We start from the raw sequence: 13,953 nt of genomic DNA, 5'->3' as shown, positions 1-13,953 counted from the left end.
AACTGTTCCGTTCTCTGCTTCACTCCTAGTTCGTGAAGGTGCACGTCTCTGCGAATATGTGTGCGCGATTGACATCGTTAACGCGTTAGGCGATCTAGATCTCGATTTTTTCGCAACCTTTCCTTTTAGCTCGATGGCAAAACCACTGCATGGGCGTAGCGAAATAGTCAGCGAGGAACCTTCATAGATCGAGGCTGCGATGGCTGCGATGGATCCAGATGAACGTTTACGCCGACATAACCTCTTGTTGCCTTTATCCGGGACACATCTTTTGTGTAGTTTCGTGCGTTTCTCTTCGCTGTAAGTTCTCCTCTGTTATCCGTGGTTCATCACGCCGAATATAACACTCCTGTCAGTCAGTTGTACTACAGTCTGCCATTGGCAATGTACAATAACGCAGCTGCTGCCTTGAGACCTTTGCTTTACGCCTTTCAGGTTCAATAAAACTATACTATTCTGCGAAATTATTCCTTCGAAAACAAAGAGTATCAAGCGAGTGAAAATTTGAGTGCGACACAAATTAAAGTCTTATTGCTCTACGAAATTAATTAATTAATTAATTAATTAATTAACATTAATGTTTAGTTTAAGCATTTTGACGTTCTGATGGCGCCGTTGATTGTAAAAGAGATGAACTAAAGCGTCACTGGAAGAGTCTCCACATGATGACGATGAATGTCAAAATTCTATTACCATTTCTTTCACGTGAGATCACGTTTTCACTGTAAACGCAGCGATGATAGCGATTCGAGTTGTCTTTCTGCTCGTCTTTATTCGTTCGTTTGCATTTGCCAATTTTGCTGACGGTGACAACGGCGTCGATCGAATGTATGGCGATTTGCCTGGCATGCCAGTGACGTTGCATTCAACTGATAAACCGTCTGTGTGCGCTCAAATGTGCGCTCAGTGCGTTTGTTGGGCGTACTGCAAAGCCAATTGCTCGGGAGGCAATGACAATTCTCAGCCACTTTGCTATCTGAAAGGAACCTTGATGAAGCAAAATGCGAATCCTTGCCGGGTAATGAATCCTACATATGTATTGGAAGATCAGAAGATACCGAACAGTTTCTCAAATAGGTAAAGAACGCCACTTTGCTTCCTTTCACATACAAGCCTCTTTCACTTGTGGCGATTCAGCCTCAAGGTGCTGTACCGCTCTTTATGTTCGAAATTGAGATACAATTAATTTTCTTAGGGTGGTTGAAGAATCAACTTAAAATTCAGGCTGACGGTCTTTCTGGCCACTTGTCTAAGTTTTGGGTAGACGTGGCAAATTCGAGTTGGATTGGCGGCAAAGGAGATACGTTTGTTCACCAAGAAACGCCGTACTGGCTCAACGGCTTTGTTCCACTTGCGTTTCATCTGGAAAGCGACAATCTTAAGTTGCTAGCTCAAGTTCACAAATAACTCGACTACATTTTAAGTCATCAGAGCGCTGACGGATGGCTCGGGCCTGAAGACGAGAAGGACGGCAACATGTACTGGTCAAAGTTCCCAATGCTCTTTGCTTTACTTCAGGTGCAGCCCGTCTAATGAGCCTGGTCTGCAAAAGTTATTACTGCGACTTCTTGGTTTAGTATTATGAAGGAAATAGTAGTGACTCGCGGATCATACCGGCTATTATGAAATATTTGCACGTAGCTCATCAGAAAATGTTTCAGGTTCCTCTTGGTGGTTGGTGAGATTTCATATTTTGATTTGTGCACAGATTTTTCATTAACTTTCTTTCAGGTCAGGAGCCAGATGGCAAGATTTGGCTGTGTCGTGTCATTGGCTAATTGAATATGGATCGACCGGGGAAGAGCAATTCTTGTGGGATGTGGCTGAATTGGCCAGTCAACAAGTCAGTCTCTCGACGCGTTTCCAGTGTATTTTTGGATATTTTTGAACAAAGGGGTTCGATTGGAAAAGTTACTATGCTGAAGATGATTTTCCTACTCAGGCGGCGACTCGAATGGACATGTACAACCACGGAGTCAACGTCGGTCAATCTCTGAAATCAGGAGCTATCTGGTTGGTGACGACAGGTTTTGATGCTTTGGTGTTATGCTATTTTCAAAATTAGGTATCGCCAATCAAAGAACGAAACAGACCGGAACAGCTCCTATCAGCGCGTTGAAAGGCTTTATAAGTATCACGGACTTGCAAGTGGCATCTTTGCGGCTGACGAACACTTGGCCGGCAAGATGCCTTCAAGAGGTAGGAAATCATAAAAAACAGTCATTAGTCCGTTTCTGTGTATACGTGTGTGGACTTCGATCGTTGAGGCCCCCATTCTAGGAGCACTTTTCTATGATTCTCGCATACAGCAATTCATTGTTAGCTTAGAGGTGTAAAATTCTTGATTGTGAAAACGGTAAGCAGTGCGGGCTGTTTCTTTGACTGCTTTTCGCCAAGCGTTTTATCGTAGCTATGCGGCCTTCCCAACTTCATGAAAGGATTGATTAGTTCTTCGTAGCTGATTTCGGTCTATAACGACGGTATTGCGTACACATGAGTTTGTCGTTTTCACGACTTTATCCTATCGTCTATACTATTGATAGTGTTCTCCTACTAAAATAGAACGAATTGTTAGTATTTCTCAATGTGTAATCCGGTTTCTTGCATTTAGGCACAGAGCGGTGTGCTGTGGTGGAAACGATGTTTTCTTTAGAGATGATTTTCGCCGTCACAGGCGATCCAATGTTCGGTGCAAAAATTATTGACATTCACGCGTAGCTGTCTTAGCGATTGCTTTAGCCGAGCTTGCGGAAAAGATATGCTACAACGCTCTTCCGGCTACATTGACGCCAGACATGTGGGCGCAATCAATACTTACAACAGACAAACGAAGCTAATGCTGTTCACTTGGACAGTCACGTATGGGCGAGCAACGGGCCTGATTCGATTTTGTTAGTCATTAGTCTAGCTGCGTGTGTTTGCTTACCGGTATTTCTGTTGAATTAGATATGGACAAGAACCCAATTACGGATGCTGCACGGGTAAAAAATGGCAAATGAATAATGTCATTGATATTCTGACGTCATTGTCTTGTCAGGCAATATCAATCAAGGCTGGCCAAAGTACGTGTCTCGCATGTTTTTTTGACGTCAAATAACGAACTGGTAGTTCGTTTACGCACGTGAAATCAAATTTAAATTTATGTAATTTTTTATTAGGTCATAGGAATGTACGCTCCAGCTACGGTTTGGTACACCATGAATGATAAGAACGGCGACGTAGTGGACGTCTCCGTCGACACAGCGTATCCTTGGGACGGCACCATAACGACATCAACAATTTCGTCCAGCACTTACAACATTCACCTTCGAATTCCGTCTTGGGCTAACGGCAGTACCGTTGCCGTCGACCACAAAGTTTTACTGCATTTTCAAAAACACTAATTGCATATTTCTGGTTTATAGGGACTGCCACTCCTGTTAGTTGTACGGGCAATACAACAATCAGTCTCCAATTGGCAATGAAAATGAGGATTGAACGGCGCTACAATAACGCAGCTGCTGTCTATAAAGGGTCAGTCGATTTTCATGCGTTTGAGGTAGTGGAACGTTTCTGTCTTAGACCTTTGCTATACGCCCTTCAGATCGGAGAAAACTACACTGCTCTTCGAAATTATTCCTTTGAAAGCAAAGATTATCAAGTAATTAGGAAATCGAAATGGGCCACGTCTCAAAAACCCGTTGTACAGATTCTGAATACGACAGTTTGGAACTATGGTCTTTGGCTTGACGACGATTCTAATCCGGAAAAATATCTGCAATTTTCTTACAGGGGACTTCAGTCAAACGCTTCGCCCTTCTCTATTGCAGGCTCTCCAGCAATGATCAAAGCCAAAGTAACAAGAAAGGAGATGCCCTCAAATTTTTTTTCCAACTTTTTGTGTGTAGGGCCATGTTCTTCCTTTTTGGCTATGATCGTGGATCCGCCGCTGCTCCACCTACCTGCTGCTATGCTTAAGAAGCGCTACAGGAGGCCCGAGACTAGTGAATAGAAGAGAGAGACTATATTTTTATATTCAACACTATTGTGAGAAGACACGCGTACAGTAGTACTGTACCTATTATATTGGGGAGAAGAAATGCACGTACACATTGCATGGCGCACGTCTGAAATAAAGTGGGAAAAGATGAAAGGGAGTGCTTCTAAATCGACTTCTTTCCTCGACCGCCTCGTCCCCTACTACCCCGTCCGGCCTTTCGACCGCGTGCCGCTTCCTTACCCTTTCTTTTGATCATAGTATCCGTCGCTGGATCCGCGTTGTCTTCGACATCTTCCGTCCTCCCACTGTCACTGAGTTCTCCGACGTCGTCGTCGGCGACAGCTCGAAACCGAAGTTTCCTTGGCAATCCAGTCGAATAGGGAGCAACAAACGATGCCTTATTGAAAGCGCGTGTAAAAGCAGATTTAACCTAGCCACACGACGTCATACCTAACCACCAATGCACTGTGCTCTTTACCTTAGATTCAACTTTACTAAACATATCCGGTTTCCCGGGTAACGAAACCAATTCGCTCATAGAATCGATATCCTCTCGAGCAAGAGAATACGTTTCCATGACAGAAAGCGCGTCATTAACCCCGCCTACACCCTAAAAATTCATAATTAATTAAACCCGTGGGCAATTTTGCTGTTTTGCAAACTTCTTCAATCAGAGGTTGGACTATTTTCTGGTGTAGCAAGGCTAGATAATCGCTGGTGAGACTTCTCGACGTCACGTTCGCTTCTCGGTGTATGTGAACGGCGAGTTCGCTAAGAACTCGTCGCAATCGACTCTGCTTCGAATTGTGACCGAGCCACTGGGGAAAATTAATCATCTGATTGATGGGACCGTGAGCAAAAAAGCCGGGCACCACAGAAGAAAAAATCGCCTTAATTAAAAGAAAAAGGACGATTTAAAAGACGAGAGTGCGTATGGCGGGTGGACATCGTTTACCTGGACTGGGAGAAGGTCCCAGTTTCCTCTAGAACGAATAGAAGATTCGATTATATCACCGTAGCAAAACGAGTCAGCTGCTCGGCTTAAAAGCGTTAGAGCTTCCTTAGGATTATTTCTATCAGAGACCGAAGGTAATTCTACTAAAGAGGACTCTCGTTTTCTCCTACGTTGCTCTCTGCGGACGAGCCAGCGGATAGTTCTCCCAGGCAAAAAGTGGCATGAGAGAATAGTCCTGAAAGAAGAGCTCCGTCTGTTCGCTGACGCTTTGACGCTGCGTTTGCGGGGAAAAGACGAGTCGCACGGCCTCAAAGGGAGTCTAAGGAAATCATCCTCAAAAAAAGCGTGCGAGGGCATGCATCACTTACAACGATGAGCTGCTTCTTCGACTTCCGCGCTTCGTCTTTAGCGTCTTCGAACGTTATCGTTTTGCCAGACGCTGACCACATTGCTAAATGATGAAGTGTCTGTCGAATGTCGCCGTTCGCCGCCGTGGCGATCTGCTCGATCGCCGGCGCTTTGATGTCGATTTTCTCGCGAAAGGCGACCTTCATCATCGCCCCTTTGATCTGTTCGACGCGCGGTCGTTGGAAACGAAGGTCGTAGCAGTGATTGGCGAGCGAGCGAAGTTTCGGATGTTGACGATCGTTGCAAATGCATATAATGGGCACGAGAGACGACTTGATCAGAGAAATCAGCTCGCCTATACCACCCCGATCCTCATTACCCGACGTTCCGTCGACTTCGTCCATAATAACGGCCTGTTTGACCCCAGAGGAATCCCCTAGAAACATTTCCCTAATATCATTAGAAGACACTATATGTCGTATGTCTTTTGCCTTTGATGAGGTTCCCGATTTCGTGGGTGGCCAGGGCGTCGATTAGGGCCCCTTCTAACGTTTTCTTGTTTCTCGTCACGCTCGCGTTGAATTCGATGAAACTGTATCCGGCCTCTTTGCAGACGAGTAACGCCGACGTCGTCTTGCCGACGCCCGGTGGACCCGAAAGCAGAGCTGCTCTGAACATGCTCCCGTCTTCTCGCAAGCGACGCCCTAGAAATTATGACATCATATATAAGACTACTTCTATGATCTTACAAATGAATAGGTTATAGTAAATAGGTCATTTAAATGATTTTGATACACTTTGGTTTGTTACCTGTTTTTTTCACGTTCACGTCATTCCAATTCTTAATCCATTTCACCAATTTTTTCACGTTGCTTTTGTCTCCTTGCTGTCCAATGATCTCTTTCGTTGACTTGGGTTTGTATTTGTCTACTAATAGAGCGGAACCGTGGTCACCTGATAAAACCACGTCTCCTCCAAAAGACGGCCATTCTTCTTCTATTTTTTCTTTCTTTGGTTTCTTTGGCGAAGGACCTATCTTTGAATATTTAGATCGTTTGGAAAGCAAAGACGAAACGAACGCCAGAAACTCGTCTTCGCCTAACGTCTTAATCTTAAACTTTTCAACCTGCCACGGTTTTACGTCATACATTATCGATTCTATTCATCAACGTATTACATTTTCAATCTTCTTTGGACCAGCGTCTCTTCCCATGACGCAATAGCTCGTTCTCTTTCCAACTTGCCCCGAAATTTTACCGCCGTACTTCTTAATGAAGTCCAAAATTTCTTCGCGTTCAAAAGACTCCAGCACGCCCGTTACAACGAAGGACAAACCCTCAAGACAATTCTCACAAGCCTAGGGCCAAAACATTCTTTTAGGAATGACAGGGGGTGACCAAAACTACTAAAGTTAAGGCAGAGGGAGGTAGTATTCATACTAAAGAGCTCTTGACCAAGAGGCCAAAAGCAAAACAAGAACAGCTTATATGGGACAAACACGGTCACACCTATACTTGTACTGATTAATATTTTTTAAGCCTTACTTCTGGAAGTTGTTTGCTTCCCAACTGAGTTGGCCCATCGCGATTCATAAAGGCTCTGTACGTGGCTTTTGATGTTGGTGTCGATGTGGATTTCTTTAATTTAAAATATTCGCTTGCTGCGACTTCGATACGAGATTTTCGCTTCTTTGCGGTTGCTTTTGATGACGATGACGTCACTTTTCTTTCGTCCTCGTCATCTAGATGAAATCTATATATGTCAATCGACACGAAATAGTGCAACTTATCACCTAAAATTTTTCCGGCTCGTTTCTTCTTTTTCGTGGTCATAAAATCTTTCTCGTCGGAATCCGACTAAAATTTCGCGCTCAAAAGCGTTCTTCCTTCATTTTACGTACCAACATAGTGGGTCGCTTCCTTCTCGAATCTTTCGCCTGCCTCTGGACGGCTTTACCGATCGCTGACGAGGCCGAAGTTGCCCCGGGACTTTGCTGAAAGTACGATCGAATGTCCTAGAGGACGAGAGAGTCAAAATTCGCTTCGGAAAGTGGCGGTAATTCACCATTTTTCTTCACGAGTATACGGGCGCCGTCGAAACAAGAAACCCCGGTAGAACGAGCTGTAGACCTACGGGACACTGCTCTCGTGACCAAACGCAATGGCTTCCACGTGTACGAATCCTAGTCTCGTTCTACGGGGAGAGGGGTCTGGGGACATGCCCTTGATCTTGTTGTGCACCGCTCTCCCCGATTGGGGGGGATACTTGGTAGTGATGTAGGTGCCGCGAAGTAGAGTCGTGCAGCGGTATTGGGACATCATGCTTTTGGGACATCATGCTTTTGGGACAGCTGCCTCCGAACGACGCGGCTGTTCCCGAAGTCCCTTTTGGCGCTAGAGGCGTGCACTTACCTTCCGCGTTCAGACGCCCAACCGTTGGGTTAATCGGCCTAACGCTCGCGAAAGCACAGCCCGTATATCACCCCGCCCCCGAGTCAGCGAAGTCGGAACGGGTCTCGGGTTTTTGGGACGCGCTTCTAACCGAGTGATTACGTCTATACATATAACATATTATACATCATTTGAAAGCTCTTTTCATCAGATTTTTCTGTGCTAACCGTTTTTGAAAAATTATCACCTATTTGGAAATAATGCTTGTTTAAAAAAGCCGGTGCGTCATGAGTTTTGGGAAACTACGGTTTTTCTATCTAGGATTGTTCGCGACTTCAAATAGACAACAAAAATTAACTTAAAAATGCATTGCGTCAAAAAAAAGCTTTCCAAAAATTTGCTTAAAACCCAGCTAAAATGGCTGAAAGAAGTGTTTTCCATGCTTCTAGCGCTGTTAATAGAAATCTAAATGCATTGTACCAGCGCGCATTTTCCTGCCTGGACTTCAAGTGCCGGTGGTAGCCAGGCCCGGCGGAGTGGCTAGTTGGGTCGGGCCATGGCCCGACCAATGAAAAGCCAAATGTATGTTGCCTGGTGTCTTGTGGCCCTATTGAAAAAACACGAGCCTCTCCCCTACTGGTAGAATTTAGATCAGTCAACTCAACAGCCCTAGCCATGCATGTTGTACAGTCTAGTAGTGCAGCAGCAAAGCTGCGTAACATTTCAGTTCCTTCTAAAAGTGTACAAGGTAAGTATTTTTAAATTTCCTAAAGCCTGCTCAGAGTCTATCTTGCTTCTGCTCATAGTTAGTCTTAGTGTAAAGGTATATTGTCCAGTCTATGTACAAACGCAATCTGTGAAAGCTCTTTCAGCTATTGAACTAATGTGCATGTGGAAAAACTAACTACTTAGTTAAATGCTTTGAAAACATTTTTGGTAGAAAGGGTAGTGACCGATTGAGATAGGGATCTGGGAGCCTCAATAGCTACTTTGAGAGCAGCAGAAATATTTTATGAACATAAATGCATAGTATATTTATGAAGCTGTTCCTACATCTAGAAGATCACACTTCTTAAAAATTTTTATGGGGGCTCCGCCCCCAGACCCCCTTTTCGATATCACTTCTGGCCCTGGTAACCCAAAATTTACTCCGCCGGGCCTGGGTACACTGTCAGCCTGCAAGACCTGATTTTTCGAAACTCCGTTACAAAAGGTTATGTTTAAAAAATAGAACATTTGCATTCTATAGACATTGCTAGAAGCACGAAAAAATTCCTATCTGCCATTTGAACTGGTTTTTTAAGCGAATTTTTGCAAAACTTTTTGACGCAATACATTTTTAAGTTAATTTTTGTTGTCTATTTGAAGTCGCGAACAATTCTAGATACAAAAACCATAGTGTTCCAAACTCATGACGCACCGGCTTTTTTAAACAAGCATTATTTCCACATAGGTGATAATTTTTCAAAAACGGTTAGCACAGAAAAAAGCTGATGAAAAGTGCTTTCAAATGATGTATAATATGTTATATGTATAGACGTAATCACTCGGTTAGAAGCGCGTCCCAAAAACCCGAGACCCGTTCCGACTTCGCTGACTCGGGGGCGGGGTGATATACGGGCTGTGCTTTCGCGAGCGTTAGGCCGATTAACCCAACGGTTGTGCGTCTGAACGCGGAAGGTAAGTGCAAGCCTCTAGCGCCAAAAGGGACTTCGGGAACAGCCGCGTCGTTCGGAGGTAGCTGTCCCAAAAGCATGATGTCACGGTCCCAATACCGCTGCACGACTCTAGCAATTTCAGGCGAGAAGTAGCAAGTGCACACTCGATTCAGCGTTGCGCATCGATTTCTAGCTTCATTGCGGATCGCGAGAATCTCGCTCTATAGGGTATGCAAAGGGGCGCTGCAGAACGGTTTCGCCGGTATATAGAGATCTACGCTCGTGTGCGCTTATCTCGCACCGCACTCGCCGGCGAAACCGTTCTGCAGCGCCCCTTTGCATACCCTATAGAGCGAGATTCTCGCGATCCGTAGTGTAGCTAGAAATCGACGCGCAACTTGTACGCTGAATCGGGTGGGCACTTCTCGTGCACTTGCTACTTCGCGGCACACGTCACTACCAATTATCCCCCCCAACAGACCGTAGTGATATTAACGGAGGGGGAGGGGGCTGGGAACGAGACTATACGAATCCGTGGAGTCGAACGCGGAACGATTCAACGTGAGCTCCGAAGCCCAGCAGAACATAAGCGCTCTGCTGCAATCCTTTGCGGAAGCGAATAGCCAATTAGGGGCGGCCCAAAGAAGCAGAATAAACTGGGTGTACGCGGGGCCTCGTTTTTCTTCTCCTTGACCGTCGTGACTACGATCGGATACGGGAACATATCTCCGTCGACGAGGGGCGGGAAACTATTCGGGATTCCTTATACTGGGTATATGCTCGGTATGATTGGAAAAGGTTATTCAACGTTTTTTAATTGGATTGGGCGCAAGTTGAAAAGTTTTCAAAAGTACAGGAAGGGTTTTCTGTTTTCGGTTGTTACTGCCATCGAGGATTGGTCGTATCGTGATTCTATGTATTACGTTTTTGTCACGTTGACTACTGTTGGGTTTGGGGATTTTGTTCCGGAACAGGAAAGCTCACAGTATAGAGAATTCTATAAGATTTGCGGGGGGGGGGGGGGGGGGGGGGTTGGATTATATTAGGACTCTCTGTACTAGCACTTTTTATTGGGAAAGTCGCTAATAGAGTTGAGAGAAGAGTTGAAGCGAGACGAAGAGAAATCAACTGAACTTGATAAAACCAAAAGAGAAGGAGGAGAAGGAGGAGAAGGAGGACGTTGAGTCCGAGTAGCAAACATTTTGGATGCAGTCTATTACATTTATTTGTTTGACCTTTTTTGTCTTAGTTCTACAGTACTCATGTCTTCGTGTAAGGGTACAATTCTACACCACGGCGCATGTGCTCTGCCTTGACAACAGGGGGACGGGCTTCACGTGATGTTCAGCACGACACAGTGATGCTTCGTGTAAGGCCGCGCTTAGCGACGACGACGTGGCTACGAAAACGACTAGGGAGCCTTGCGCTACTATTCGGCCTGAAAGAAGCGGGAAGTATATACGGCCCTCGAAAGAGTCTGACTCGAGCGACGATCCCGATCGACACGAACGATTGCGTCGCAAAGTGGAAAACGAGATCGAAACGATAGTTCAACTAAAGTTGGATTGCCTGTCGGACGAAGACGAGAGCGAAGCAGAAACGGACGGTTTCCAGAGAAGAAAGAAATGACCCGAGCCATCCAGTACGGGCGATCTCGAAGACGGGCTGTCAAGTGACGATGACGACCACGACTATGGCGACGACGTCATCAGTGTCAGAAACGATACCATAGGAGAAGAAAATCAAAGTGATGTTGAAGATGAGAATGAGAGTAGTTCTAAGAAGAGGAACGAAGAAGAAAAGGAAGAAACACGGAAAGAAGGGGAAGACCTCCAAGAAAGAAAGATGTAGAAAAGGTTCTGATAAAACGACCAAAGGCCAAAAATTAGATGAGGAAGAAGACATTGCTGATGCACGATTCCACACCAATTTCAATCGAAGATGCTGCCTATGAAAGGAGAATATCAGAACATCGCCCGAAAACAAAATGATGATACCTCGATCTCGTAGAGTTCAAACATATTTATAAAGTAAATTTCGTCTTTTACTGCTTTTTAACTGCTTTTTACTGCTTTAAAGGTTTTTTGGAAGCACGTGGAAGTTTGCTCGCCTTTCGTTAGCCTCTTTCCCGTAGATAATACTTGTTAGCTCTTCAACAGCAAATGTGGCTTTCATTCGTTTGCTGTAGAGGTCGTGAACCTCTCGCGGACAAGTAGAATAAAAAGAAGAAACATGGCGTGCACTGAGCCAATGGAACAGTGATACAACTAAAAAATATTTATTTTTATTTGTTGACATCAAAAGGCTTTTAACCCTTTAAACATTAGATGGCTTTCTTCCTCTTTGCTGCGTGCCCCCAGCCAACGGAACGACCAACAGCAAGGGCTGATATCGCGGCCGCGGCGACGGACGAAGTGACCCCCCGGCTGATGAGTCGGATGGTACGTTCTGCTGACTACATGACTACATGACTACATGAGCTTCCGTAGGTGAACCTGCGGAAGGATCATTATTGGATCTGTCGCCTTTTGGCCCCGTGTAAACCGTTTTCTTACGCCGATCGTCGGGGTGCAGGCGTCGCTCAATTAAATCGACGCGCGTAGTCGAGCCCCCCCCCCGCTTTTGGCTAGTTTTTGTGTCTTTTTTGTTCCGTCAGCAAATTTGCAGGCTTGATTATATATGTTTAAACGGCTGATGACGGGCACGGTGTATCAATGTGGGCCGGCGTGATGGGGGCTTAAATTGGGCATGCGGAGTGAGTTTGCCATGATGATTATACTTAGTCAGTGATCAATGATGATCCGTTTGTTTGACTTAGTTCTGAGCAAACTTTTTCCACATAAAAATTTCTTAAAAACCTTAAAACATAAACGCAAAAAATTCACTTAAATGTTACCTAAGAGCTTCTCGATCTCATCGAGTTTTATCTTGTAGGCCCGTTTTGGGCGTATGGGCATAGCCCTTGGCTCATGCCGGATATTTTTTACTTCTGCTGTTAGCCCGTTCTGGGCACTACTTGTTTTATGGGCGTAGCCCTTTATTCTGCTGTTGGCCTGTTTTGGGCTTATGGGCCTATCCTTTGCGATGGCATAGCCCATTGCTCGTTTGAACTCTTTTATTTTTCTGGGCGTATGGGCCACCTTTAATGGGGTCCGCGAAGCCAGCTCCCTTTCTTTTCCCGCTTCTTTCGCTATACGAGACTTTCCTTGGGACAGGGATTTCTCTGCAGAAGAGCCTGAGGATTCCGGTTCATCGGCATCTACGGAGAGTTTCCTTTTCTTCTTGGATTTTTCCGATGGTTTTTTCGTTGAAGAAGCTTCAGATTCTTTAGCAAGAGGTTCACTTTCTTCACTTGGGACACTCCTTCTGATAGTGATCTTTTCATGGGCGAAGCTTTGGGATCCTTGGCAGATTTTCTCGGTGAATGTCTTGACGGCGCTGGCGGTGGCGGTGGCGGCGGCGGCGTCTGCCTTTTTTCATCTGAGCTCTTTGTTTTGACTTCTTTCTTTAAACTTGACGGCGCTGGCGGTGGCGGTGGCGGCGGCGGCGTCTGCCTTTTTTCATCTGAGCTCTTTGTTTTGACTTCTTTCTTTAAACTTGCTAAGTAACTACAACTGCGCTAAACAAGTCGTTTATGCACCGAAAACCGCCAAAAGATTGCGTTTTCTGTGGGCTTGTCTGGATCCCATTCGAAAGTTGAAACTGCTTTTCGAAACCCGACTGTAGCGACCGGGCTTCAACGACCACGCGGCACCAGGACGGGAAGAACGGATGGCAGCCGGATCCGCGGAGGAGTGCAGGGAGTTACTTGCCCTTTTATACTTTAGGGCGGGACCAATAACACGTGACTATACTAATCCGTGAACACAACACGACATTTGCATTCTCGCCCAAAAATCGACTCAAAAGGCAAAAAACAGCAAAACCGAGACCGCAGTAAAGTGCGTTAGGGTATATAGGAGGTTCTTAGAAGCTGTACGGGACAATGCATGGCTTTCGCGGGGGTAAATTTCGAAAAAACAGAGCATTGGCATGAGGACGCCTTTTTGTCGGTCGAAATACTGACCTTTTATTAAAGCAATATAACTTAAACTCATGTAGTCAGCAGAACGTACAATCCGACTTGTCAGCCATTCGCAGTTTCGCCGTATAAGAACGCTTACACTTAGACATGCATGGCTTAATCTTTGAGACAAGCATATGACTACTGGCAGGATTAGCCAAGGTAACTGCCTTTCCGAAGCAGTGTGCACCATCGCTCGACGGAGTTCCGGAGATCGCCTGCCTTTCTTCGCGAAGCACAGTGTGCACGGCATCGCTCGATCGACGGAGATCCGGAGATCGCCCGCCTTTCCGAAGCACAGTGTGCACCATCGCTCGACGGAGGATCCGGAAATCCGCCTGTCGTGCGAGGCATTCGCACCCATAATACAGATTTACTCTCGATCGTCGAAAGATACGTGATCGAACGACGTGAAATTCAAACGTACTTTCTGCCGTCTTTCTCTGACTATCCTGCATCAAGACGATGGCGACAAGGCCTGAGTCTGCGATGCTCGAGATGACAAGCTCCACTGGCGTGGTGCCCTGTCACCGGACTGCCTGCTATCGTTTCACACCCCA

At 45.6% G+C, this 13,953-nt stretch overlaps 2 protein-coding genes and 1 pseudogene across 3 annotated transcripts; 2 read left to right on the top strand and 1 right to left on the bottom strand.

Annotated features, from left to right (window-relative positions):
• Window positions 1-302: 302 nt before the first annotated feature.
• On the top strand, window positions 303-3,087 carry LOC136188733 (uncharacterized; annotated as a pseudogene).
• Window positions 3,088-3,994: 907 nt separating this feature from the next.
• LOC136188732 (replication factor C subunit 1-like) lies at window positions 3,995-7,396 on the bottom strand. 2 transcript variants are annotated; one of them, XM_065976506.1, is made up of 13 exons: window positions 7,347-7,396; window positions 7,183-7,296; window positions 7,075-7,138; window positions 6,827-7,023; window positions 6,460-6,639; window positions 6,093-6,408; window positions 5,774-5,986; window positions 5,303-5,718; window positions 5,105-5,253; window positions 4,935-5,052; window positions 4,642-4,869; window positions 4,458-4,589; window positions 3,995-4,409 (listed from the first exon to the last, which is right to left on the bottom strand). In XM_065976506.1, the coding sequence occupies exons 1-13, from the start codon at window positions 7,347-7,349 to the stop codon at window positions 4,143-4,145; spliced, it is 2,397 nt and encodes a 798-aa protein (XP_065832578.1). In that variant the 5' UTR covers window positions 7,350-7,396; the 3' UTR covers window positions 3,995-4,142. The 2 variants fall into 2 exon arrangements, with proteins under 2 accessions (XP_065832578.1, XP_065832579.1); XM_065976507.1 differs by having other exon boundaries at window positions 7,187-7,296.
• A 955-nt stretch (window positions 7,397-8,351) lies between these two features.
• On the top strand, window positions 8,352-10,462 carry LOC136189077 (potassium channel subfamily K member 2-like). The gene is made up of 3 exons (XM_065976920.1): window positions 8,352-8,420; window positions 9,954-10,338; window positions 10,392-10,462. The coding sequence occupies exons 1-3, from the start codon at window positions 8,352-8,354 to the stop codon at window positions 10,460-10,462; spliced, it is 525 nt and encodes a 174-aa protein (XP_065832992.1).
• The last annotated feature ends 3,491 nt before the right edge of the window (window positions 10,463-13,953 follow it).

This window comes from Oscarella lobularis, chromosome 7 (assembly GCF_947507565.1).
Source record: "Oscarella lobularis chromosome 7, ooOscLobu1.1, whole genome shotgun sequence".
Classification (NCBI taxonomy): domain Eukaryota; kingdom Metazoa; phylum Porifera; class Homoscleromorpha; order Homosclerophorida; family Oscarellidae; genus Oscarella; species Oscarella lobularis.
The sequence above is the reverse complement of the archived record's forward strand: the minus strand, read 5'-3'. Positions and strand labels throughout refer to the sequence as shown.

Bases quoted from the DNA above. Each gene is read 5' to 3' on its own strand.
- LOC136188732 (XM_065976506.1), bottom strand. The intron at 5,254-5,302 runs GTAAGTGATGCA...TGATTTCCTTAG, and splicing joins CGAAGAAGCAGCTCATCGTT to ACTCCCTTTGAGGCCGTGCG. The intron at 4,870-4,934 runs GTAAACGATGTC...CTTTTAATTAAG, and splicing joins GGGACCTTCTCCCAGTCCAG to GCGATTTTTTCTTCTGTGGT.
- LOC136189077 (XM_065976920.1), top strand. From the start codon at position 8,352: ATGTTGTACAGTCTAGTAGTGCAGCAGCAAAGCTGCGTAACATTTCAG. The intron at 8,421-9,953 runs GTAAGTATTTTT...GGAAGCGAATAG, and splicing joins TCCTTCTAAAAGTGTACAAG to CCAATTAGGGGCGGCCCAAA. The intron at 10,339-10,391 runs GCGGGGGGGGGG...TCTCTGTACTAG, and splicing joins TAGAGAATTCTATAAGATTT to CACTTTTTATTGGGAAAGTC.